The following is a 27,614-nucleotide window of genomic DNA, read 5'->3' on the forward strand; positions in this document are numbered from 1 at the left end:
CTTTATTGGGATTCTGGGAGGACAGGGAAAGCCTCCGCCTTTTCATCAATTGACCGAACTCTCCTTGTTTCAACCTAAAAGAGCCCGGAAAAGGAAGTCGATTAGGTACGACCCGGTCTAACTCAACACAGTGCGTCCCTGACTAGGAGACCATCTTGATGTATATATTGTATATCCACGCCGTCCATCCGTTTTTCCGGCTCCTTTTAGGATATTATTCCAAAAATGAAACATATCCAAATCTCAGGTGGACCACAACAGTGGTGATTGAACGCTGTCTATTAAAAATTTCCTAAGGCCCACTGTAATGTTTATTTGCCTGAACCTGTTGATGAGGTGACCTCGATCAAAGGAAAAAGCAAAAAAAAAACAACTTGATCAAAACCTTGTGTCCCACATTGGTGGGCTATTTTGGATGGAGCATGGCCGAAGGATCACATTGGTAGAGCAATCTTAACCCTCGAATTGGTGAGCGTATATGAGTTTTGCGGTGCTCCCCATCCACAACTGGGTGTCAACCATTTGGATGGTCTTGATTACGGCACAAGCATGCCAATGTGTATGACGGATGAGGATTGATCCCGACAATTTAGGAAGAGGTGGTGAAGTGACGTGGGCGTCTGTCCCTGATATCAGATGAGCCCTAATGTCAAAAAGGGTGGCCCATGCATTTTGGTTTCGAACTGATGATAGCAAACAGTAGTGTGAATATTGGGGGGAATTTGGATAGCTTTCTCGAGAAATAGAGGAGACAAGATCGGTATCCAAGGAAATTTTTAGGGTTAGGGCTTCCTTTCATGTCTCTCGCTCTCTATGTTCTTTCGTTCCGGGCACTTCTTTTGAGAGTGAGTAGAAAAGATTAAAAAAAAGAAAAAAAAAAAGAGAACAAGGAAAGAAAGGAAGAAAAGAATAGAACACGAGAATGCTGAGGACTAAAATTTCCCTCAGGCTGTTGGTGTACGTTTGTCAACACACAGGTGTTATACCGGTTAAAGTTGTGGCCCACATGTATGCGGAGTGTAAATAAAAGAAATAGGAGGGAGGAAGAAAAAACTTTAATACTCTGGCACAGTGTGACGCATGATGCGCAGGCACTTAGAAATTACTTTCAGTCATAAAGTGAAAAATCTAATTAATTTATCTTGAGTTAACAAGTACCATGTACATAATTTGGACGCGCCCACACCGGCGTCTAGTTAGAGATGGACGGTCCTGGCAGGGGCTCTTTAAGGCCCACCTTGATGTATGAGTTTTATCATGCCGTTTATCTATTTTGATATATTATTTTAGGGCATCAGCCTAACAAGGAGTCAGGTCCAAGGCTTACATGGACCGCACCACAGTAAGCACTGGGAATGAAACGTGTACCATTGAAAAACTCTTCAGGGCCACAAAAGTTTTGAATCAAGCTTATATTTATGTTCTCCCCTATTCCAGTTCTTTACCTTATGAATAGGTTGGACGGCATACAAATATCTTCTTTACCTTATGAATAGGTTGGACGGCATACAAATATCACAGTAGATCTCAGGAAGGTTTCAACTATGGGTGTCATTGTCACTGCTGCTTCTTGTCTTGTGGTCCACTCCAGCCTTCAAAACAGGACAGCGTGGAGAGAGAGAGACACACACAAGAAATGCTCACACACAACTGGTTGGACCGTCCAGCTAGCTATCTGAATTAAATGCTAATTAACGTTAATAAATTATACGTATGCGTATGGAAAAGTTAATTAAAGAGGGAGAGGAGTTGATGGCTTGGGATGCCCCACCATAATATCTACATAAAATCCACCCTAGCCATTAGATAAGTTACCGCATGTTACACCACAGGATGAAAATCCGCTCCATCTATGGTTCAAGTAGATCACACAATCGAAACTCTTGTGCAAGAAAGCTAACCTTCAAAAACTGTTTCCCTTTGGCATGGCCCACTTGAATCATGTATGGCCCTGCATTTTAGGCATCAGGCCTAGCATTTGGTGTTGTGTCTAATGGATGAAATGGATTTTACATGCTCATCAAATTAAGCCTGATAACAATCAATGGTGGACGTCTCTTTCAATTGTTTTATTAGTATACCCACTTGAATCATATATTAGCCTGATGTTTTTTTTCTTAGCTTTATATAGAATTACACGTCCAATGATCGTAGTGGATCTCACTAATCTTAAATGTTGAATAATATATATATATAAAATCCGTAAATGTTGAATATAGATCACTAATATTAAATATGTTGAGGTTGGTTGCCACCTAATGAAGTGAAGGCTAAGGATCGCTACGTCAATTGGATTTGTGGGCCGTGACAGGGAGCGTGATTTTGACAGCTGTGCTGGAGTGCATGTATGGGATGTGCATGGCCCAGCGTGGAAAATCTGCACGTGGATTCGGTACTACCCCGCCTGTAGGAGCTCGTAATAGGTTAGGGCTACGAGGTGCCCACCGTCATGTATGGGTTTTATCCGTACCGTCTATCCATTTTGCGGAATCATTTTAGGAGACAAGTTAAAAAATGAGGTGGTTCAAAGACTCAAGTAACTTACATTGTGGGGATTAAAAACTCACCATTGAAAACTTTAGGGGGCCATGGAAGTTGTGGATCAAATTGATAATTTTGTTTTCCTTTCATCAATGTCCACGTCACCTTATCTACCGTTTGGATGGTAATTAAACATTACTGTGGGCCCTAAGAAGGTTTCGACCGTAGGTGACATTATCACCACTGCTTCCTGTAGTGTAGTGTGGTCGACTTGAGCCTTGGATCTGCTTCATTTTTGAACTCGTACCGTAAATGAATGGGCTAAATGACACAGTCCATGAAACCATACATGACGGTGCCTCCAGGCCTCTTTCCTTGGACGCGGATTGCGTCCAACCCCCCGTCTCTAGCCATGAACGGGCAGTTCTGTGGATGGGCCCACTGTGATTTATCTGTTTATCTATGTTGTCCATTGCTTCTTTAATATCATTTTAAGGTATGTGGATAAAAATAAGGCAGATCCAAACGGTCAAATGGGTTACACCGTAAATGACTCTTGCATTGAATGCAACACCTTTCGTGCTTGTGCATTTAATGCAGCCAAGCTTATTATTTGGTGTTGCCCATTTGAGTGCTGGATCTTCCTCTTTTTTTTTTTCCTTCCGTTCCTAGCTATATGGCCAAGCGGGGTAGCAACCAATCCGCGTCCAACCGCCGATGTGCATTGCGTTTGACCCCGACACCACCTAGACTGGGGGGTCCACCGTAATGTATGTGTTTTATCCATGCTGTCCATCCGTTTTGCCAGCTCATTTTACAAGGGGCCCAAAATTAATGCATATCCAAAGCTCTAGTGGGCCACACCATATAGGATAATGACATCCGCCGTTGAAACCTTTCTAGGGCCCACATTAATGTTTATTTGTCATCCAACCTGTTTATAAATATCAGTTTAATTCAAAACTTCTGTGTGCACCAATCAGTTTTGAACAATAGGCGTTCAATCTCCACTATTTCCTATGGTGTGGTCCACCTGAGCATTTGGCATGCTTTGGGCTATGCGTAAAAAGAGCCGGCAAAACTGATGGCAGGCATGGATAAAACACATACATCAGGGTGGTGGGGCCCACATTCCTGACACCACGTGAATAAGTGGCGTTGGGGTCAGCACGGAATCCGCTTCCGTGAACCGCAGGCACCGTTGAAAATTTAAAGAGGAAATAGAAACATTGATGCTGTGGCAAGGTGAAGGTTATTGAGTCTTTTTAAATGTGGAATAGATTGTACATTGTGGGAGCAGTACATTCATTGAAATCCCAACCTCTAATCAATAGACCTCTGTTGGTTCGTGCTCTGGCGCGGTGCATTCGCATTCAATGATCACAAAAATGGGCGGTTGGGTTGTCATCATCCGTTCAGTTTGATCTTTTGGGTCATCCGATGGAAGTGGGGCCGTGGACAGTTGGGATTGAGTTACACGCATGCCAGAGGTAGAGTGGCCGTTGTTGCATTTTGTATAAACGGTCATAATCGGTTGTGTATCAAATGACTTCTCCGGGAATTATTTGTTTACTCCACGCGAAGATGGCTCATGGACATGGCTCAAAATTGTTGACGTGTAGCAGAAGCGGACTGCGCAGTGGGTGGGTAAACTACGCTTAGCTTACTCAGTAAACTCTGTGAGGTCCACTATGATTTATGTATTTTATCCGCTCCGTCCATCCATTTTAAAAGATAATTTTAGGTCTTAAGCCCAAAAATGAAGCATATATAATCTTCAAATGGACCACACCATAAAAAACAGTTGAATTGAATGCCTACGGTTGAAAATTTCTCGGGGGCCACATAAGTTTTGGATCAATCTTATACTTGTGGTTTCCTTTCATCCATGTCTATATGATCTTATGAACAGGTTAAATGACAAATAAACATCATTGTGAAGCCTAGCAAGCTGTAAACGGTAGAAATCATTATCCCCACCATTTCAGGTGTTATGATCCAATTAATCTTTAGATATGCTTCAATTTTGGGCCCAACCTCTTAAATCAGAAGGAAAAACAAATTGTCAACATGAATAGACCACATACATTCAAGGTGGACCCAACTAAATTTACTCAGTAAGACAAGAGCGTACTGAATAACTCAGTAGGCAATCCGATTTCCGTGGAAGCACATGAGAAGGAAATCGGATTGCGTACGGAGTTACTCGGTGCGCTCTTATCATACTGAGTAAACTTTGTTAGGCCCAATGTGAATGTATTTGATCTATCCATGTCGTTCATACGTTTTTCCATATTATTTTAGGGGTTGAGAAAAAAATTTAAGCATAACCAAAGATCAAGTGGACCATACCATAGGAAACAGTAGGAATAATGATTTCTACCGTTGAAACCTTTCTAGGGCCCACAATGATGTTTATTTCTCATCTAATCTATTCATAAGATCACAAAGACAGAAGGGAAAGCACAAATACAGGCTTGATCCAAAACTTCTGTAGCCCCTAAGAAATTTTCAACGGTAGATGTTCAATTCACAGTCTTTCCTATGGTGTGTTCCATTTGAGGTTTCAATATACTTCATTTTTAATCTCAAGCCCTAAAATTATCTAGTAAAATGGATGGACAGGATGGATAAAATACACAAATTACTGTGGACCCACAGAGTTTACTCAGTACGCAATCAGCTTCCCATGAGAAATCGGATTGCGTAAGTGCGCTCTCATCGTACTGAGTAAACTCTATTAGGCCTACCGTGAATGTATCTAGTCTATCCACGCCGTCCATACGTTTTTGCATATTATCTTAAGGGTTGAGACAAAAATTTAAGCATAACCAAAGATCAAGTGGACCATACCATAGGAAACAGTTGGAATAATGACTTCTATCATTGAAACCTTTCTAGGGTCCACAGTGATGTTTATTTCTCATCCAATCTGTTCATAAGACCACAAAGACATTGATGAAGGGAAAACACAAATACAAACTTGATGCAAAACTCCTGTATTCCCCAATAAATTTTCAACGGTAGATGTTCAATTCACAGTCTTTCCTATGGTGTGTTCCATTTGAGGTTTCAATATACTTCAAAATATCGATTTTGCCTAGCCGGGAAGCTTTTAATGGTGAGCGTTCAATCCCCACCGTTTCCTGTGGCGTGCCCCACTTGGGTTTTGAATCTACCTCATGATTGAGCTCGTGCTAACGTGATCTGGCAAAACTCATGGACAGAATGTACCACATCATCTTGCTATGGCACTGACGGCTATTTAATTTGCACGAGTGTACCACATACATGGAAGGTGAGATAAAGATACCCCGTTTCAACGCGATTCCCTAGTGGGGTGGCTAACAGTGATGTGTGAACTGACAGTGGGTGTACTAACAAGCTAACAAAAAAGAACAGAAAAAAAATGATGATTGGGGGGCTGTAAATGACCCAGGCCAGGCCTATTTAAGATTGTAAATTTTTGGGCCTAGGCCTGGCCCACTACATCGCATTGAATGCACAGCACTTGTGTCTTACCAGAGGAGCAACGAACGCGTATTGCGTCCTAACCCCTCCCTTTCCCGAGCTACGAACGGCAGGGTCTCTGAGTGGCCAGCGTGATGTTTGGGTTTTATCCCTTTCTCCGTATCATCTTAGTATATAGGTATAAAACTGAGGCAGATCCAGGGCTCAAGTGGACCACACTACAGGAAGCAGCGGTGAAAATCCCCGTTCAATAGCAACACACGCCTGACTTTGTTCTGCGGTTTCTTTATACAGTGTTGCTGGGTTTTTGTTTTTTTCTCCTACGGTTCTTTAGAGCTAAAGAAAAAACAAAAGTTGGTTTTGCCTTCCGTCCAAACGGTTCAAGATCGGCCAAAGCCAACCCCACGCAGAGCCCATTGACGGCCCTAACAGTAACAAGAAAATACACGGTTGGAATCACCTTAACTCCCAAAATATAAATTGAATTTGCTCGTATATTTTCAGATGATGTGATCAGTTGGACATTTGAAATTCGTATAGCATGCATGGGATTTTTACCACAAAATAACGTGATATGACAGCCCTCTGTCTGTTATCCTTAGTAAAAGAAAGTGAGTTATGGGGCAGCCCACGCGGTCTTTGTATGAAACCCATTTTGTTAAACAGGCATACACCACCATGAGACGTTGAGATGGATGACTAGCAAGATGAGGACCGATAGAATTAGAAATGAATGTATCTGAGCAAATTGAGCAGCACAGATGGGTAATAAGATCAGTATTATGATAGTTTGGCCATGTGCAACAAAGACCAAGATTCGTACGAGTTAAAAAGTGTCGGAAATTTGTGCTGCGGAATCACACAGATACAGATCTAGGATAGCAATTCAATAACATCAAGCAATCACAAGAAAACATAATGATTTAACTTGAAAAACTCTTGTGGGAAAAAATCACTGCACAAAACGACAGAAATCTACTATGAAAAGAAATTACAAGAAAGAGGACTTACCTGATTCGAACAATCTTAAATCTTATCCTCGCCACACCCTTTAGAAACCCTAAAACTCTTTTAGGAACCCTTGACAAACTTTTAAAAAGCTTTAGAATATATTAGAATAGCCTTAGGGACCTCTATTTATAGTTTAGGAAATTCCACTTACGCAACTCTATTAGAAAAGTTCAGAAACCGCCTCAAATTTACGTAATCCGCACGTGGGTTGCATAGCCCTCGACTAGTCGAGCGGCCCAGACACCCAACGTTGGACTTCGAGTCGAGAGGGTCTCGACCGGTCAAGCCAGGCCCTCGACTGGTCGAGCGACCCAAAAAAGATGCAGATTTAAAGCATCTGTCAACAATCTCCACCATGCCTTTAATCTACAGAGTGTATCTTGCTGCACTCTTCTCTTATCTCTGCATCATATTATGGCTTCAATCAACGCTTCTCGTGCATACTCCGTCCTTCTTTTACGCCATCACCAAGCCCAAAGAAGTTGCACAGAACTTTAACTTCTTTGTAGGAACGACCTTGGTGAGCATGTCTGTTGGATTCATGCTAGTGTGAATTTTCTCCAGTGTTACACCTCATTCTTCAAGCACCTGTCGGATAAAGTGGTGACGAACATCAATGTGTTTAGTATGTGAGTGATAAAAAGAATTTTTAGCCAAATTGATAGCGCTCTCGCTATCACAGTTAACCGGCACGACCTCCTGTTGAAGTCCCAATGGATTTATCATGCATCTGAGCCAAACACCTTCCTTAAATGCTTATGTCACTGCCATATATTCTGCTTCGGTCGTGAAAAGAGCCACCACGGACTGAAGCTTCGACATCCAACTGATTGTTCCACTCGTTAGTACAAACGAGTATTCTGAAGTAGACTTCTTGGAATTTATACTGCCTGCGTAATCGGAATCCACATGCCCTACCAACTTGGTCCCTGTCTTCTCAAAAGTTAAAACGTAGTCTTTCGTACCTCGAATGTATCAAAGTAGTCATTTCACCGCTTCCCAATGTTGCTTGCCGGAGTCTGACATGTATCTACTCACAACACCGATTGCATGTGAAATATCTGCTCTTGTACAGACCATGGCATACATTAAACTACTAACCGCATTCGAATAAGGCACATGAAACATAACTTGCTTTTCCTCATTTGATTTAGGACATTGTTATGAGGAAACCTTGAAATGAACCGCGTGGGGAACACTCATCGGCTTTGTCTGGTCCATCCCATACTTGATCAACACCTTTTCAAGGTATTCTGCCTATGATAACCAAAGCATGTTCTTCTTAATGTTTATATGAATATCTATGCCGATAACCCTCTTTACTGCTCCCAGATATTTCATCTCGAATGTACTTGATAACTGAGTCTTCAGTATGTTGATTTCAAACATATCATGACAGGCAATCAACATATCATCAACATACAATACTAGGATTATGAATTTTCCATCACTCAGTGTCTTGTAATAGACATAGTGATCGTATTCACTCCGAGTAAATTTCTGACTCACCATGAAAGAATCAAATTTTTTATACTACTGCCTAGGCGACTGTTTCAGGCCGTATAATGACCTTATTAACCTGCAAACATTTTTCTCTATCCTTTTAACTTTGTAACCCTCTAGTTGCTTCATGTAGATTTACTCTTCCAACTACTCGTGCAGGAATGCAGTCTTGACATTCATATATCCCAGCTCGAGATTGTATTGGGCAACCAGCGCCAACACGAATCTGATAGACATCTGCTTAACCACCGGCGCGAATATCTTTGTGAAGTAGATTCTTTCTCTCTGAGCATAACCATTCGCTATCAATCTTGTTTTGTATCTATCCTGTTTTATTTTGAATAACCACTTGCATTCGATTGCTTTTCTGCCCATTGAAAGATTCACTAGCTCCCATGTGTGATTTTTGTTCAACGGGTTTATCTCATCGTCCATAGCCGCCTTCCACTTTTCTGTATCAGGCTCATCAAGAACCTCCTGAATAGTAGACGGGTCCCCCTCACTGTAATGAAGGCATATGCGATATTAGAGTCATCCCTGTATCTTGCTGGTAACCTACGATCACGTGGCGGATTTCCTTTTACAGGTGGCTGCTCCACCTGATCTTGTACCTCTGTCTGCGCATCTGTATCTGCCTGAGTATCATCTTAGTCAATTCGGACGTCTACGATCAACCTTTCTGGTTCCTCTTGCTCCTCTTGATCATTCTTACGGTATAGGGAGATTTCATCGAATCAGACGTTACGATTAGTGATGACCTTGCGTATGACCTTGTCGAATAACCTATAACCTTTCACATTAATGTCATAGCAAACAAACATATACTTTTTTGTTCTATGGTATAGCTTATCTCTCTCAATTGACGGTACATAAGAGTAAGCCTCACAACTAAATATGCGTAGATCTAAGTAGTCGATTTTTTGACCATTCCATATTTTCTCTGAGATTTTACATTCAATTGCCGTTGAAGGAGATCGGTTCACTAAATAACAAGCTGTGTTAACGGCCTCAGTCCACAAGTCCTTGCCCAACGCAATATTACTTAACATGCATCTGGCCCTCTCCAGGAGAGTCCGATTCATTCGCTCAGTCACACTATTTTGCTCGGGCATGTGGCGAACTGTGTTGTGTCTGATGATCCCTTCATCCTTGCAATAATCATTAAACTCAATGAAAGTAAATTCTCCACCATTGTCAGTCTTAAAGCCTTTATTTTTCGCCTTGACTGTTTTTCCACCATTGCCTTCCATTGTTTGAATATGGTGAAAATTTCGGATTTATGTTTCATGAAGTAAACCGAAACTTTCCTGAAGTAGTCGTCAATGAATGAAACAAATCATGACAACCTCCCAATGGAAACTTCTGGCGATGGCCCCCATACGTCAGAGTGCACATAATCAAACACTCTCTTACAAATATGTTTTTCAGATTTAAAAGACGATCTACATTGTTTACCATATATACAATGCTCGCATATATCTAAATCAAAATTTTTAAAAGCTAGAATCAAACATCGATTAGAAAGTACCTTCATGCCCCGCTCGCTCATGTGGCCCAGACGAGCATGCCACATACGTAGAGACGTGGAATCTACAATAGCTGCTGCCACTCCACCTGTTGAAGTGCTCCCAATCAACCTATAAAGGTTTCCGTACCTTTGCACTCTCATAATCACGAGTGCCTCTTTTGAAGCTTTAAGGACACCATCAATACCGATGAACTTGTACTCTATAGCCTCAAGTGCATCGAGAGAAATCAGACTTTTCTTCATATTAGGAACATGCCTGACATCAGTCAGGGTATGCTCCATCCCATCAAACATCTTGATGCTAACCACACCAATAGCCACAACATTACAGGCATTGTCATTGCCTATAAAAACCTGTACACCATCACATTCTCTGTAACTGACGAACCAAATCTGATGAGGAGTTATGTGATATGACGCTCCTGTGTCTAGAATCCACTCATCTGCATGATTGTCGTGAACATGTTCGATCATGGACACAGACAGAACATCACCACAACTTGCTTCTTCATCAGATGTGACAACATTGGCCTCATTAGAAGAAGTTGAATTTTCTTTCTTCGCTTTAGGATTTCTACAATCCTTTCTCATGTGTCTAGACAACTCACAATTCTAACACTTTAATTTTCATTTGTCATTGCCCTTGGATTTGGATCTAGGCCTTGAAGATCTCATACCTCGCTCAGAATCTCTGCCTCTCATAATCAGTGCATCGGAATATGCCCCCATGTCGCTGTTTAACTTTCTCATAGCCTTCCCTTGAAGGGCTGAGATAACGGTGTCAACACTTATGGTTTTATTTGCGATGCACATCGTATCCCTAAAAGGCTCATATAATGCAGGAAGAGAATTCGATAATATACATGCCTGTTCCTCATCTTTGACCACTTCTTCCATATCCAGCAATTTGCACATCAATTTATTAAAGTTGCTGATATGGGCTTCTAGATCTCCACCTTCTGCCATCTTGAAGGTATAACATTGTAGCTTCAAGTATAGGCGATTTTCAAAGGACTTCTTTGCATATATGTTCTCTAACTTTGCGTACAAACTAGCCACTGTTTTCTCCCTCAGAACATTATAGAGAACCTTATCTGTGAGACATAAACGAATAAAGGCTAAAGCATTACCATTAAGGTTTTCTCATTCTTCATCTTTCATGGTAGATTTCCGATCCTCAAGAGCCTTAATCTCGCCTTGTTTGGTTAATAGGCTAATCATCTTAACCTTCCATAACTCAAAAATATTTTTGCCTGAGTACTTCTTAATATCAAACTTGCCGTTTCCGATTATTACTAATCCTGCAGATTCAAATGTGCCTCAACAATTGCTTTGATACCACTTGTTAGGGATTTATGCTACAGACTCACACAGATCTAGATCTAGAATAGCAATCCAATAACATCAAGCAATCACAAGAGAACACAATGATTTAATGTGAAAAACCCTTGCGGGAAAAAACCACGGCACAAAGCGAATGAAATCCACTATGAGAAGAAATTACAAGAGAGAGGACTTACCCGATTCGAATGATCTCAAATTTCATCATTGCTACACCCTTTAAATACCCTAAAACCCTTTTAGGAACTCTTGAAAAACTTTTAGAAAGATTTAGAATACATTAAAATAGCCCTACGAACTCCTATTTATAGTTTAGAGAACTCCACTTACGCACCTCATTTGGAAAAGTCCGAAAACCGCTTCAAATTTATGCAGTCCGTGCATGGGCTGCGTAACCCTCGACTGGTTGAGCAGCACGGACACCCAACGTTGGACTTCGAGTCGAGAGGACCTCGACCGGTTGAGCAGCCCACTCGGCCGGTTGAGCCAGGCCCTCGACCGGTCGAGGGACCCAAAAAAGATGCAGATTTAAGGCATTTGTCAACGAAAAGGAGTGAGCTAGTATAAGTTAAAGACTCTAAACGCATAAAGAGAAGGCAAAAAAAAAAGAAAAAAAAGAAGACGTGAATGGACGTAGTAAGAAAAGACTTGATGACTTAAAAAGTGTTGCCCTTGATGGAATGGAATGCCGAAACAGGAATCATGTAGCCAGCCCCAAGTAATGAGCACACGGCATAGATGATGGCCTGGCTTATGATGATTATGCACCGCGCTTGATCCAAGTTCTGCCAAGGCCCAGCCAGCCACTTACGTGAAGGATCTGGACTGTTCACTAAGCAGGGCCCATAACGCATGTGAAATATCACAAATGCTCTAGAAACCTTCACAGGCCCGACTGGCGCGGGCTTGGTCCAGGCTGACGGGCTGTTAGACAGCCTAAGTTCAGCCTGATTAATAAACAAGCTTAGTTTGAAGCTTAGGCCCAGCACTTAGGGTATAGCATGCCAGGCCATGTCCGGCCTGAAAGCCCCTGATGGCCTGGCCAGCCCAGCCCATTGACACCTACCGGATGGGGATGTCTCAGTAAGAAGGTTAATGCAAAGAACTTTCCAAAGCCCAGGAAGAAGGATGCCCACCACAATGTCATGTCTACCCAATTAGGGATTGAATGATTCCCTATCAGTTGAATCAAAATGACACAATCATGCAAAGTAACCTGCCCCAATTTGCAACCACGCTCTGGCCGAACTGCCCAATCAATGCAAACGTGCAGTGGTTTGCAATCAGTGCCAACCATCTGGCAGATAGAACAGTGCAAAGGACACACATGATCTTAACCGTTCAATCTGCAGCATGCAGCAGGGTTGGAACAAGCAGTCATTCTTTGTTTAACCATCAAAAGGGTTAGTAATCACCCAATCGGCCTAGTGCAGTATTAGAACCATGGCTCACCTCATCTGTGGAAACCATGGACTGACCTCAGGTCCCTACCATCTTCAACTGCAATTCAATAGTGAGACAGTGGGTACTGCTCCACGCATATGCCCTAATAGGAAACTCAACTGAAACTGATTCGGGTGCGGATATTGGAGTCAGGTGTTTCGACAAACAGAAATCCTGATGTTAGAACTTTATTTATTTATTTTTTCTTCTTTTATCATTGATTTAAGAACACAGGTAAACATGAGCTTAAGATCCTCTCCATTGATTTCAGTAAGAAGAGAGACACCTCAGCTCCTGCCGGCCCTTTTCAGCAGGAAACGCAGCGAGAAGAAGCCAAGAACCAAAGTCTGCCAAAACCATCCTTTACTATTCTCCGGATCTACCCTCTTGGAAAGGTGCCAGGCATAGACAGCCTCAATAACATGTGCAGCTACTGCTAAAATGAAAACTGTTTGGAGCACTTCTGATGAGCGGAATAAAAACAGGCCAAGGGTCCTTACCCACTCCAAAGGTCCGAAGACAGGCAAGAAAGCTGTGTAGAACAACAGACACATCCCAATCACACAAAAGAGCCACGCATATATTGTCGGCCCATCTATCATCTTCCTCTTCTTTTCCTGCCAGTAGGAGATTGTTGCTGCCATCCCTTCATGAGGACTGACCATAGGTATGTAGCCAAGTTCTTCCTTTGCTTTCAAGAAAGAGAAGTAATGGGTGACACCAACCTGTTCCAACAAAAGGAGAGGCCATTGATAGCCAGTGAGATTTCCAAATGAATTAGTGATGCAAAATCACCACACACACAAAAAAAAGGACAGTGGGAGAAAAAAAGGATTCAAGGTGAAGTTTTACAAAGGATGTCAGGGTGACATAACCTCACTCCAGGTCTCACAAAAACCAACTGAACACTGTTCCACATCTACTTTCTACTGATGATTAACATAATTTGGGATATGTAGAAACATTGTTCTTTCTGTTGCAACAAAAAAAGAAAAGAAAAAGAAAGTGGATTAAAATAACTTGGATTCTAACCCACAGCTTCAGGTCTTGTCACTTGTGAGAAAGAAGCCGGACATTCCAACCATTTTCCTTTTAAGCAGGACTAAAAATGTAAGACGCCTCATGCGTGGGTGTGTGCACACAAAAACACGAGACCTTGTCATGTGGAGCCTTGCTCCTAGGGCTGTCAATGGGCAGGCTCAGGCCAAGCAAAATAAAAATATTGAATAGGCCAGGCTTGTTGACAGCCCTATCTGCACCCCACACCTTCATGCCCTGTCAGAATCTTTTATGATTACACAAACAGGCCCTGAAAATGCGTAAATAATAAATTAACAAATAATCAAGTCAAATGACCATTTACAAAACTCTGCAAGCTTCACACACTTCTTTTTGGTTTTTTGAAAGGTAATGGAATTTTATTAGAAAGAAGTACCAAATAAGGGCTTCTCCAATTACTCCTCTTCCCCAGAAGGGCCCAAATGCCGGCCAACATGACTAACCTCCAAACCACCCTACCTTTTCTCCCAATCCCACCCCCATCCTATGCTAGAAACAGGTCATCAATGGATTGGACCCCGGCATCACCCATAACAATTTGAAGAACTCGAAGAATCTCTTCTACTCTTCCTTAGCAAAAGGGCAGTGGATGAATAAATGATTTACCAACTCCGCATTCTCCATGCGCATGACAAAAATATTGACAATAACCATCGACCTCTTTCGAAGGTTATCTATTGTATGTACCGTATCCCTGTCAACCAACCAAGCGAAAGCCACAATTTAGGAAGAGGTGCCATAGAAGAACTAAACATACGAGGTGTGACCTGTACACTCCTCCAACGATGACCTTTGAATCATCTAGGAGGACTGGACAGAGAACTGACTCGACTTTTCCTTGTTCCACACCATCACATCCCTCTCACCAAGAGATTGATGGTAGGCCTGAAGTCGCGCCAAAAGCTGAATGAAATCATCCACTTCCTTGTCTGTCAAATTCCTCCAACATGGAGGAGACCAAATCACTGCTTCGCCAGACAGAGATATTGAGCAATGGGAATGTTCGCATCCAAAGATAACCTTGCTAGCCTTAGAAACTCAGCATGGAGCATTCTCTCTCCTATCCACATTCTCCCAATGACAAATCCTCTTCCCATCCTCTAATCAGAAGCTGACCCCTTCAAGCTTAATCGTAAATTAAGCAACTGCCTTCCACAACCCAGAAGCCCTATATAAGAATGAATCCTTTACACACCATCCCCTTTGTCACCGTACTTGCTAATAATCACATCTCTCAATAAGCTCATTTCTTCCATGCCAAATCTCCAAAACCATTTTCCTAACATAGCAAGATTTGTAACCTCCAACTTCCTTATACCTGCTCCCGCTTCCCCATAAGGCTTACACACCCCTTTCACCTCATTAGATGAAACTTTCGTTTCTCTTCAGCACCTTCCACAAGAAATCCCGCCTCAGCTTCTCCAGTCTTTCCAAAATTGACATTGGACACCTAAATAAAGACAAAGTAAATTGACATATTCGACATGGCTGCGTTAATTAGTGTTATTCTGCCGCGTAAAGAGAAATGTTGACTTTTCCACCTTGATAATTTTCTTTCAATTACCTCATCCCACAGATGCTTCGTGGGTTTGCCAACACATAAATGGATGTTGAAATAAGGAGACAAAAAAGACAATGCACACACCTGATTACCCCCGCTAACCTCGCCACCTCCTCCTTGGACATTTGAACGCTCAATATCTCACTTCTTAGGATGTTAACCTTCAAGCCAAAACCACTTCAAAGCATCTCACAATTTTCCTCACATTACCCACCACATCTTTTTTCACGTCATAGAATATAATAGTGTCGTTGACAAATTGGAGGTGAGAAATGAAAAACTGTGTTCTACACCCTGAGAAACCTAAAACTCTTCTCCACATTTAAAAAAGTGTCAATTCACGGTTGCAAGATAAGATGCCTATTTCACAAGTTATTATTCCAGCAGCTACCTCAACCCAATACACTTTAACAGTCATATTCTTTCTGAAATTAGAAAATCTAAGTGAGTTGGCCAGCAATAAGTAAACCCAAATAACCTTCACAATTACTGTCACCATGTTAGTAAAACCGGATTTTCAAGACCATACAACTGCGTACAATGAATTTGATATAAACGATATATACCTGTGAAATATAGAGAAGGGATTGATGGCAATCAATTAGGGTTGTCAAGAGAGGTGAGAGAAAAAATGAAGACTAGTTCAAAGGCCAAATAAACTACCACTCATTGTAAAATTTTACATAGATTTTTGGTTTCTTTACTTTTGATTTAGAAAGGGGAATTTTTTGTTAAATATAGTTATAAAACCATTTTGAAAATTAAATAGAATCAAACAAAAAAAAGAAGGTTAATCACATTACCTCTTTGTCAATAACTACAATTTTATAGCACATTCGTTATATATTGGAAAAGATCGCTTTGCTGCTGAGGGATTACATGATCTGCAACCTGAACCTTCAAATTGTACATGAGGTTTCAGTTCTGATAAGCAGACCATTGTTTGATAAATGCAGATCACTGGTTTATTGGGTCCCACGTGGTGGAATTGATCCAGAAAAAAATTTGCAATCATATCCTTTAGAAACATCGCCATCTGAGAGATGGTTAAGAAGTGGAATACACTGTGATCCACATTCAAATGAGAAGTCCCAAGATTGATGGCTGGAATCTACCAATCTAGTAGATTTTGGGGGCACGGTCCATCCACGGAGGAATGCGAAAGATCTGTTGTCCAGGTTCCCAAACAATGGGCTGCACTAGTCACAAATTGAAAATCTTGTATACAAAGATGTGGGTCACATATCATATAATTCCTCTTTTCTACCATGATTATACTCAATGCATGGATTAGATATGATAAATTAAATTTAAAACAGAAGTTCTCTTTTTTATTTTTATTAATAACTCAAAATTAAGATTGCATATAAGAATGATATAGCACCTTTAAAAAAATTGATATAACTCAACAGTTCTATCACTGAAAGGAGAGGTATGTTACCAGACCTTGTATACTTCAGCAGGAAGGATCAATGGTTGTGGAAGCCATGGGCGATTTAACCACGGATATAGCATTGTATAGATGCCCCAGAAGATCCGTGCAAGGAGAAGCGCAGATGGGACATCTAGTGTAGCCTTTGGCATGTCATATTCTAGGCTTTGGAGTAGTGGGCGGAGAAATTCAAATGTATTGATGGGTGACCCTGCAAGTTAACAAGTGACTACTTCATTGGTATGAAAAGATGTAACTATGCCATCAGCAAGTAATGAAATCAATGCTATGTATATCAAACTAGATCATTAAATAACAAGCAGGGGGACCAAATTGAGTTTTAATAATAATTAAACCACTCAGGAAGCATTTCCAATACTAAAGCATGTCAACTGTCCAATGTTCAAACCAATCAGACAATGGAAACAAGGTACCTATAAATATATAACTCAAGATTATCTCCCTGCAGCCTATAAGATCCAACCAACTTTAACACCGTTAAACAGTCAAGAAACCTATGTCATTCCATTTCCTGAGTGCCTCATATAAGGTGAACCAGGAATCTTTCAATAATGGAAATTGAAAAAAAATAAAAAATCATAGGATTTTAACTACACTGAACAAAAGGATGGCAAGTGTCCAGATTTTCCAGGAAAGCATTGTGTAGTGAACCAGCATCCTGATTACCATCACTAGAAAGATGGGTGGCAGAGGATACAACACATGGTTTGAAAGCCAGTTGCACCGCCTTTGCTGCAAATTAAAGTTTTTAAAAGAGAAACTCAAACAGTGGTCTAAAGAGGAGAAGATCCATTCGGTTCAGGAGCTGGATTCGATCCTACGGGATATTCAGAACATCGATATTCAAGCCAAAAGCAGCCCTATGTCTTCCCAGACTCTGGCGAATAGAATTCGATTAGTCCAAGCCCTCTCTGACAAAATTTATCAGGAGGAAATTTCTTGGAAACAGAAAGCTCGTATGAAATGGATCAAGGAAGGTGATAGGAATACAAGTTACTTCCACAACATCGCTTCAGTCCAAGCTCAGGTCAACCGCATCACCTCTATCTCTTTTGAGGGTGTCTGGATAGATGATAGGGATACGATCAGCAGATCTGCAGTTTCTTTCTTTAAACGCCTCTTCCAAAAAGAGAATTGGGTCAGATCTCGATTAGATAATCTTTAGTTCAAACGTATCAGTGAAGAGGACGATGCATTTCTGGAGTCTCGTTTCTCTAAGGAAGAAATCCATTTAGCTCTTATGCATCTGAGTGGCGACAAGTCTCCCGGTCCAGATGGTTTCCCCATTCTCTTCTTTCAGACTTTCTGGGATCTCCTCCAAGACGAAATTCTGTCCTTCTTCAATGAATTTTTCGATCGAGGTAGATTGTCTAAAAATATTGGTGCCACGTTCATCGCTCTGATTCCAAAACGTCCGGGAGCCTCTGAATTTCATCACTTTAGACCGATAAGTCTAATTGGCAGCTTGTATAAAATTATGGTGAAAGTGCTTGCTAATAGATTGAAGAAAGTTTTGGATTCAATCATAAGCCCAAATCAGTGTGCGTTCATTCCAGGAAGACAAATCATCGATGCAGCCCTTATCGCTAACGAATGCCTTCACTCCAGCCTACAATCGAAGGGGAAGTTCATTTTTTGTAAATTGGATATGGAGAAAGCATACGACCATGTGGAGTGGGATGTCCTTCTCTATCTGATGGAACAGATGGATTTTGGTGCCCGCTGGAGACAATGGATAAAGGAATGCCTCAGTTTAGCCTCTTTTTCTGTCATTGTCAATGGTTCCCCGAAAGGTTTTTTTAAAAGTTCCCGCAGCCTTAGACAAGGCGATCCCCTTTCCCCATAGCCTTCTCAGCTATGATTCTGAAAGCTCAATTGGAAAACATTTTCAAGGGAGTTCAAATGAAAGGTATGCAAGTCCCGCTTTCCCACGTGCAATTTGCAGATGATACTCTTATCTTCTCTGAAGCAACTACAGATTCTGTTACCAATCTGTGAACAGTGATCAGATGTTTCAAAGCGGTTATAGGGCTGAAGGTGAATCTGTCCAAATCCAAATTATTCGGGGTTAATCTGGAGGATCAGGATAGCGAGGTTTTTGCTGATCTTATGGGATGCGGCTTGGGATCCTTTCCAACTGCTTTTGTGGGTCTTCCTCTATCTGTCGGGCCGCCCAGAAAGCAGCTTTGGAATAAAGTCTTACAAAGATTCCGTAACCACTTAGCTGGTTGGAAACGCCGTTTTCTATCGATCGGCGGAAGACTCACGCTTATTAAAGCTACCTTATCCAATCTTCCCATCTATTTTATGTCTTTGTTTCGCTGCCCAGTTGCGGTTCTTAATTCCATCGACAGGGTCAGACGCAATTTACTCTGGAGCGGCAACGAAGACAGGAAGAAATTCAATCTGGTGAAATGGAACAAAGTTTGTAAATCCTTTAAAGATGGTGGAGCTGGTATCAAAGATCTCAGTTTAATGAACAGGCCCCTATTAGGTAAATGGATTTGGAGACTTGGTAATGAAAAGGACAGCTTGTGGAATATTATTATTAAAGGAAAATATGGGAGTCCGCCTGGAGGATGGAGGACGGTAGACTCCCCCCTAAATAGGACTTCTGCTATATGGAGAGGAATCACTCGGATGAAAGAAGAGGTCACCCGGTGGATTAGTTTTGAGGTGGGCAAGGGCGATTATATTCAGTTCTGGCAAGATACGTGGATTGGTGATATTCCGTTGAAGGAAAAATTCCCCTCCATCTTCCAGGTGGCGAGTAAGAAAAACAACTTCATAGCAGATAACTACTCCCTAGTTGCGGACAAGGTGATATGGAATATCCCTTGTGGAAGGAATCTGGAGGACTGGGAAGTTGACCATTTTGTTACTCTGTTACAGTATATCCAAGAAGCGCCCCTGAATATCGGCTACAACGACAGTCTGATTTGGAAGCTTGAGAAGTCGTCTGCCTTCACGGTGCGGTCCTTATTCAACATTCTATCGGCCAACAATGAATCTGCCTCCTCTCTACATCCCCATTACATTTGGAAATACGCTGTTCCTCCAAAGATTCAGGTTTTCGGGTGGCTGGCTGGGAACAACAGAATTCTGACCCTCGATAACCTCAAGAAGAAAGGAATGATTCTTCCCAATGCCTGTTTATGCTGTTTATCCTCTGAAGAATTAGTTAACCACCTGCTAATCCACTGTTCATTTGCTTACTCCATCTGGTGTGCCATTCTTTCTTGTTTCCAAATCAGCTGGTGTTTCCCCAAAGACGTGGACACTCTTCTCAAAGCCTGGCATGGGGTTAGATTAGGCAAACTCAAATCAAGGATTTGGCGGACCGGAATCTTAGCGGTTTGGTGGGTTCTTTGGACTGAAAGAAACAAAAGATGTTTTCAGAACGAAGCGAAACCTCCTCACTTAGTATGCTAAATGTTTTATTGCCGAATGGGCGTCCCTTAGGGAAGGGACCAATGTAGATCTTTCTTTCTTGTTTTCTTAAGGATCTGCCTCCTCAGCAGTTCCTTTTTTTTGTATTCTCTTCTTCTTTAATTTCAAGTTATCTTTCAAAAAATAATAATAATAATAATACAGAAAACAAATGAAGGAAAGCAATGCATTACAAGCAGACTACAAGCCCGACTACAAGAAACAGAGGTTCATAGATTCGATGATGTTACTTATACTTATAAGTCAATCCCTTGAGTGTGGAACGTGCCTATGCCAAATTGGAAGTTCTATCCTTCCATCGGGCCTAATTTTAATTGATTTATGTAATATCTTAGCATGCAGGCATATGATTTTGGTTAAATCAGATTTTATATACTCTTAATTATGTTGTGTGTTAGCATATTTTGTTAATCAAATTACTTTATGAACTCTTTCATAATTTCCATGTTGCATGATAGGATTAAATCATTTGTCCTGCATCACTTCCTTTATAAGTGTATTTGGCTCTCAATTTACAAGCCATAAACCTTGTTTACACAAACACCTGAAAATGATAATGATGGCTCGCTTACTTTTCATTTCATAGGAAATTGGATAACCAAACAGGCCCCAAGGGTGTGAAATGTCTAAAGTTCAACAATTCTAATGAGCATAGGGCCTTTTGGGATAAGGAAATGAGAATGTGGAATCGGTATATCCATGAACTTGTCAAATTAATGGATTTGCATTGGATTTGGATTGGCAAACCTCAATGTCCATTGTTTGGTATTAAGCCACAAATCCATCGATTTAGGAAGCAGTGATTGCAATGGCAGAGCATTTATTGCAAAAGCATAGATTTTATTAGTTTTGAGAGTCCTATTTTGTGGATTTGACAAGTCTTTAGTTTTTTAGGAATTTGGATTTATACCCAAATTCATAGTGTGGTTCACCGGCAAATGCATGTGCATTTTTTCCTTATTTTAGCCTTAGGCTGGGGCTTGGGCTCAAGTTAACTCAGTTCCCAATTTTTAAAAAAAAACGTAACTACGTAATAGGTTAATACTAGAAGGGGAAGTGAGTCATTATGGGATTGGGTTTCTATGATGGAAAAGGGAGCCGATTTTATAAATAGAGGACTCCTGCTCCTCTCTTATCATCAAAACGTGCATGCTCTCATCCTTACCACTACATATAACAAAGAAAGAGAGAGATAAAGAGAAAGAGAGGTGTGTGCCAAGAAAGGATCCAAGCCATTGATCATGAAGATACTTGGATTCTTGTCCTTCAATGCTAAAGACAGGGCAAACCATGTGGATCATCCATCGAATTCATGTGGAGACATAAGTATGTATCTCATCCCTTGCAGGATGTTCTCAGTGCAATTTTCATGATTTGCATAGCTATGTGTTCCCAATGCAATCCAGAATTCATGACATTCCACAAAGTTCCGGATGAATGAAATAAAATACATCATGCAATGCACGGTGTCTTAAGTCAACACAAAGATGGTCTGACAGAATGCATTTGCTGATATAGCATATGCCGACATATGGAATATGAGCTTGAAGAAATATAACCATAACAAAGTACAGTCCTCTCTATCTAAGAGACAGGTGCCATTTTTGGCATGTTCATCTTTGTATCATGGACTAAAACTTTCTATATAAAAACAAAGCTTCTTTCATCCATTCTGTTGATACTGCTCAAGCACTTTTGTATGGCAGGAAACCCAAAACAGTAGGAGTGTTTGATGAATTGGAGTATAAGACATTCATTCTTGTTCTTATTCTTTTTTCTTTCCAGACCTTCAAAACTGAAAGTTTTTGGACTTCTGTCCAAAGGATTTTGACACATGAACAAGTTTGCGTGAGTAACAAGTAAATGATGGCTGTGTCAAACAAGAATAATCATATTATTCGAAGAATAAGTACTTGCATGCACACACTGCTGGACCCAGGATCTTAGAGAAATTAATGGTCAAACAACAAATCAGGGCCCACTACTGGTTTTCAATATCAAAGATAAATTCTTTCAACTGAGCACACATGGAACCCACTTCTAGTCTTTGCTACTTGAAATCCTATAAATAATGTTATCACAAACATGTGTAGGTGCACAAATTGCTGACCCAATTATTTGGTATGAGGCTTAGATAACAATGATGGGAAAGTGCACAAGTTCATGCAAGCATACACATGTCAACAAAGATGCAAGCACAGACACAAGCATGTATGTGGGCATAAGAAGGAATTATCCAGCTGATCAGATGATTCACCAAATCAATATTCCAAATCAGAACTGCATAAATAATGTTTTTCCTAAGGCCACTGAATCAGGTATTACCATCGGATATGAAATATGGCTGCCCAGCAGCTATAGGTCGTCCTTCTTTACCAGGAATATTGTCCAAAAGTCCCATGCTAGCCAATATTAGAGCCAGTACAAGGTTATCCACATAAACCCAATCTGTCTTCACATGCGCATCACCTATTTTGAATGCCGACAAACCCATCTTTGCAAGAGAGATTATCCTTGGAAGGTGCCTCTCTTCACCTGGTCCATATATAGCAGCTGGACGAATTGCACAAGTATAAAGACGGGCTCCATTCTTTTGTCTAGACAACATCAATAAATAAGCTGTGTAACTTCATTTGTAATTGCACAAGTACAAAAAATAATTTGATGAACCAAGCAGAAATTACATACTTGGAAGGGCGACCGTTGCTCTTAAGAACTAACTGCTCAGCAACAGATTTACTGCGGCCATACGGATCAACATGGTCATCAATAGGAAAATACTGCAATGCTTCATTACCATTCACAATCTCCTTTCCCCCAAACACCACGTTATATGTGCTCACATAGACAAGCCTCTTAATCCCAAACTCATGGCATGCATCCAACACATTGCAGGTTCCATTTATATTCACCTCATCAACGCGCCCAACCTGGAGCATTTCCTTCCCCGACATGCCATATGCAGCAAGGTGGAAAACACAATTTGCCCCACGTAGAGCTCTTTCGACGTCCTTTTTCCGGTTCACATCTCCTACAACATAGAATTCCATAAAATCAGTTTCAAGTTATTACAGCTCACTGATTAAAAAAGAAGAAGAAGAACAGAAAAATGGTACTGTCGGTCAGCTCCTGAAGTGAAGCACCGTGCCATGATCACCAGAATGTTAATTACAACAATGACCATATGAAGCAAAACATCCACCTTAGGCTTGGCATGCATGTACCCAACCCCTGACTGTCCAAATTAGAGACAATTGATGGTGAATAGCCCAAAAGCACACTGATCGGTTCCCTAATCATCTGGCACCAATGGAAATTTTCCAAATGAATTTGGACCCTTGGCCTTGTCTTTTTCCATTGCACATTTGATGGCCACTGATCAAATGGTTGAGATTGTCAAATCAGTGCAATTTTGGGGCTGTGCCACATCCCTGTGGGGCTCACAACTTTAAAGTCAGCATATACCTGCACATATGCCATGCATGGGGTGCACATGCTTATGAGTGAACAATGATCCACCATAATCTACTAAACTATCACAGAATGCATCATTCTTTGCCCAAAACTATCACTCCGTAGTCAGTGTTCAAATGAAACAAGATAAAACCAAACTAATGAAATCAACAAGTACAAAAGAATGGAAAATTTATGAAGACTAGAAACCTCTAAGCTAATTCACCAAACTTTTTCTTAGGGAATTTTACAAAAAAAAAAAAACCTAGTTAAATGGAATTTCCATTATGGTAGCTTTTTCAAAAAGGTTTTCAAAATGCTACCTCATTAGTCAATATAATTAACATTCCATATCTTCCTTCCCAGCCCCGTGCGAGTAAATGGGTGGGTAGCTTGGGTGGGCCCCACCATGATGTTTATGTAAAATCCACCTGGTGCGTCACCCCATGTTAGGCCAAGGGCCCAAAAATAATCTCCACCTTTGATTCAGGTGGGCCGCATAATTGGAAACGGTTTGCCGGGCAACATTCGCACTCCAAATGATTTCCATTAGTGTGGTCCACACGAATCACGGTAGGTATGAGTTTTGGCCCACAGGCCTAAATTTTTGTGCGGAATCTAATGATTGGATTGAATTCATGTTAATTATCACAGTGGGGCCCTGTAAACATCAAGGGTGGATGTCTCTCTCCCAACTTTTTCCTTAGGTGTGGCCCACCAGAATCACAGGTCAGCCAGAGTTTTTGTCTCTGGCCCTAACATGGAACCAAATATGTAATGATCAAAGTAGATCTTATACAAACACCACGGTGGGTCCCATCAAAATCAAGAGCAGTGTACCATACAATCACCAGTTAGCCTGATTTTTGGCAAGGCCCACCATGATGTGTATGCAAAATCCACTCCAACCATTAGATGCCTAATCCCAGTTTAGGCCTAAAGCCAAAAAATCAGGCTAACTCGTGATTCAAGTAGGCTACACCAAAGAAAAAAGTAGGGAGAGACGTGATTTTTACAGGGCCCACCATGATGATAATGTGAAATCCACTCCAACCATTAGATTTCACACAAAAATTTTGGTATGGGGCCTAAAAATCAGACCCATCCATGATTTAGGTGGGCCATACCAAGGAAAACAGTTTGGAGGTCAATCATTCCCATGTACACTGTTTCCAATCATGTGGTTCAGCTGAATCACGGATAGAGGTGATTTTTGACATCACAGTGGGGATGGACTAAGAAACCGAACCATTTGCTCGAACACCACTCAATCAGCTGTTAAAAGAAATGTAACGGAAGGTAGTGGAATGATAATTATCAGCTATAAAATGCGGATTATAAAGCTAGGGTCGCATAAATTATCAAACAAATTTCAGCCGATTATAGCTTGTTGAATGCAAATAATAACAGTGATAATACTGATAAAAATTAACAATTAAAGAAAATTCAAACCCTAGTTCTGCAAAATATATCCATTCGACTCAAAGATCAAATCAGAAGCATTGAATCCATTCATACAAACAGCCAAAGAAAATTAACCTAGAGACAGAGACCCTAGGAAAACACAGAAGATGAAACAGATCCAAACCGTAACAGACCACAACAAGCTCAACCCTTCCGAACGCCGATTCGAGAAGATATCGAAATCCGGACAAGAAACGGACAAATCTAAACCCTAAATTACGAGAAAAGCTCCCATCAATGCAACGATCGGATTGAGAAAACATCGAATTCCTTTACGGGAAGAGAGAGAGAGAGAGAGAGAGAGAGAGAGAGAGAGAGAGAGAGAAACCTTGGATACATTTGACACCGTTCTTCTGGTGATCGAGAATCCATGGAGAGGATTTCCGAGGGTCGAGAGACCGAACCTCCTGAGCTCCCCGTCTTACAAGCGCTAAGCAGAGGGCAGCACCTACAAAGCCAGCTCCGCCGGTCACCACGAAAATATTTCCCTCTATGCCTTCATTCTCGCTCAGATGCATTTTCTACTTTCAAACTATTATTTATTTCGATCCTCGCAAAGTGAGTGAGAGTGCAGAGACGCGGAGAAGAAGACGACAGTTTGACTGCCTTGAGCAGACCGAGAGCCTCGCGGTTTTTATAAGGGGAGTTATTTCATACTCCGGCTGCGTATGACGCTTGATACGCAGGCACTTAGAAATGAACGCGGATTGCATCCTACCCCCGCCCGTCTCCCGCTGGGAACAGGCAGGGGCTCCGAGTGCCACCGTGATGTATGGGCTATATCCACACTGTTCATCCATTGCAAAATATCATTTCAGGATATATGCCCAAAAAAGAGGCAGATCCAAAACAGATGTTGATCACATAATGGGGATTAAACTCTTACCGTTGAAAATTTCTTTAGGGCCACAGAAGCTTTAGATCGAGCTTATATTTGTATTTTGCCTTCATCCAGGTCCAGGTAACTTTATGAAAAGGCTGGATGACAAATAAACATCACGGTGGGCCCAAGTATACGTAACTTTAAAAATAGGTTGGATGACAAATGAACATCAGCTGTAGGAGTATCCTTACTCTTGCTCAGGCAGTCAGGTGGTAGACTCCCAGGAGTTTCAACACCCGGTCAAGGGTTCAAGTATACATAGGTGGTGGAATCCCACTGCGGCGTGAGTGTGTGGCGGTGTGTGTGCTTGTGTTAAATAAATAAATAAAATAAAATAAAATAAAAAAATCAGCTCTAGGAAAGTTTCAACGGTGAGAATCAACATCACCGCAGCTTCCCGTAGTGTAGTCTACTTGAGCCTTGGATCTGCCTACATTTTGGTCTTCATCCAAATGGATGAACGGTGTAGATAAAACTCGTACGCACAGTAGCCACTCAGAACTCCTGCCCGTTACCAGATAGAGACGGGCGGGGTGGATGCAATCCACGTTCCCTTAAAAATGGTACACATGGTATATGTTAATTCAAATTAAACCGGTTAAATTGTGGTCTGAAGGCCACTGAGGGGCCAACGAGATGTATGAATTTTATCTACACCTTCTATCCATTTTTACTAGATTATGATCAGAAAAATAGCAGAGATCCAAGGTTCAAATGGACCACAAAGTGGAGATTAAATTCTACTATTGAAAGTTTTTTAAGGGCCACAAAATTTTTAGATCAAGATGATATTTGCTTCTTTTTTTTTTCACTTCACCTAGGTGTATATCAACATATCAATAAGGACCTGTTTGGCCGAGTGGATGTATTGTCTTAAGATCCATGGGATTGCTATATCCCAGAATTGCTACATTGAGTCTGTTTGTCACACGTGGCCAATCCCAGGATTAAACCTTTCCATCCCTTCCAATCCCTCCAACCAAACACGTCCCAGGCAAATTTGAACGGATTAGGGTGAATTGGATGGGAATTAAGGGCCCGTTGGTGTTGTCAGTGGATTGTCTTAAGATCCATGGGATTGGGATCAGATCCCCCAGTCTTTGGCACGCTCGGCCAATCCCGGGATTTAACTTCCAATCCCTTCCAATACCATCCAATCCCTTCCAATCCGCCCGACCAAACGGGCCCTAAGTTGGATGGCAAATAAGCAACATGGCGGACCTAAAAAGGTTTCAATGGTGGGCATCCCTAGCACCGTTGCTTCCTGTGATCCAGTCCCTTCCAATCCGACCGGCCAAACGGGCCCTAAAATGACATGGAAAAAATAGATGGAATGGTGTCAATAAAATTCATACATCACAGTGGCCCCTCATTGGCCCTGGGAGCCTCCGCCTGTCCCAAACTCCATACAGCAGGGTAGTACCTAATCTGCGCGTTGATTAAGTTACAATCTGAAAATCAGATTCTACCGTGATTGCTAACCTCTTATTCATGGACACTTTTATAAAAACGC

The 27,614-nt window shown here is 41.3% G+C and overlaps 1 protein-coding gene across 1 annotated transcript; it reads right to left on the minus strand.

Moving 5' to 3' along the window:
- Nucleotides 1–12,943: 12,943 nt before the first annotated feature.
- LOC131219326 (uncharacterized) lies at nt 12,944–25,843 on the minus strand. Its single transcript, XM_058214404.1, has 5 exons — nt 25,547–25,843; nt 22,990–23,332; nt 22,627–22,898; nt 16,845–17,041; nt 12,944–13,503 (listed from the first exon to the last, which is right to left on the minus strand). Exons 1-5 carry the CDS (start codon nt 25,734–25,736, stop codon nt 13,066–13,068), a joined length of 1,440 nt encoding a protein of 479 aa, XP_058070387.1. The 5' UTR covers nt 25,737–25,843; the 3' UTR covers nt 12,944–13,065.
- Nucleotides 25,844–27,614: the final 1,771 nt, after the last annotated feature.

The sequence above is a fragment of the Magnolia sinica genome, chromosome 1 (assembly GCF_029962835.1).
Source record: "Magnolia sinica isolate HGM2019 chromosome 1, MsV1, whole genome shotgun sequence".
Taxonomy (NCBI): domain Eukaryota; kingdom Viridiplantae; phylum Streptophyta; class Magnoliopsida; order Magnoliales; family Magnoliaceae; genus Magnolia; species Magnolia sinica.

Coding starts and splice junctions, on each gene's coding strand:
- LOC131219326 (XM_058214404.1), bottom strand. CDS start 25,736: ATGCATCTGAGCGAGAATGAAGGCATAGAGGGAAATATTTTCGTGGTG. Junction 22,899..22,989: donor AGCAACGGTCGCCCTTCCAA/GTATGTAATTTC, acceptor GATGTTGTCTAG/ACAAAAGAATGGAGCCCGTC. Junction 17,042..22,626: donor GCCATATTTCATATCCGATG/GTAATACCTGAT, acceptor GTTAACTTGCAG/GGTCACCCATCAATACATTT.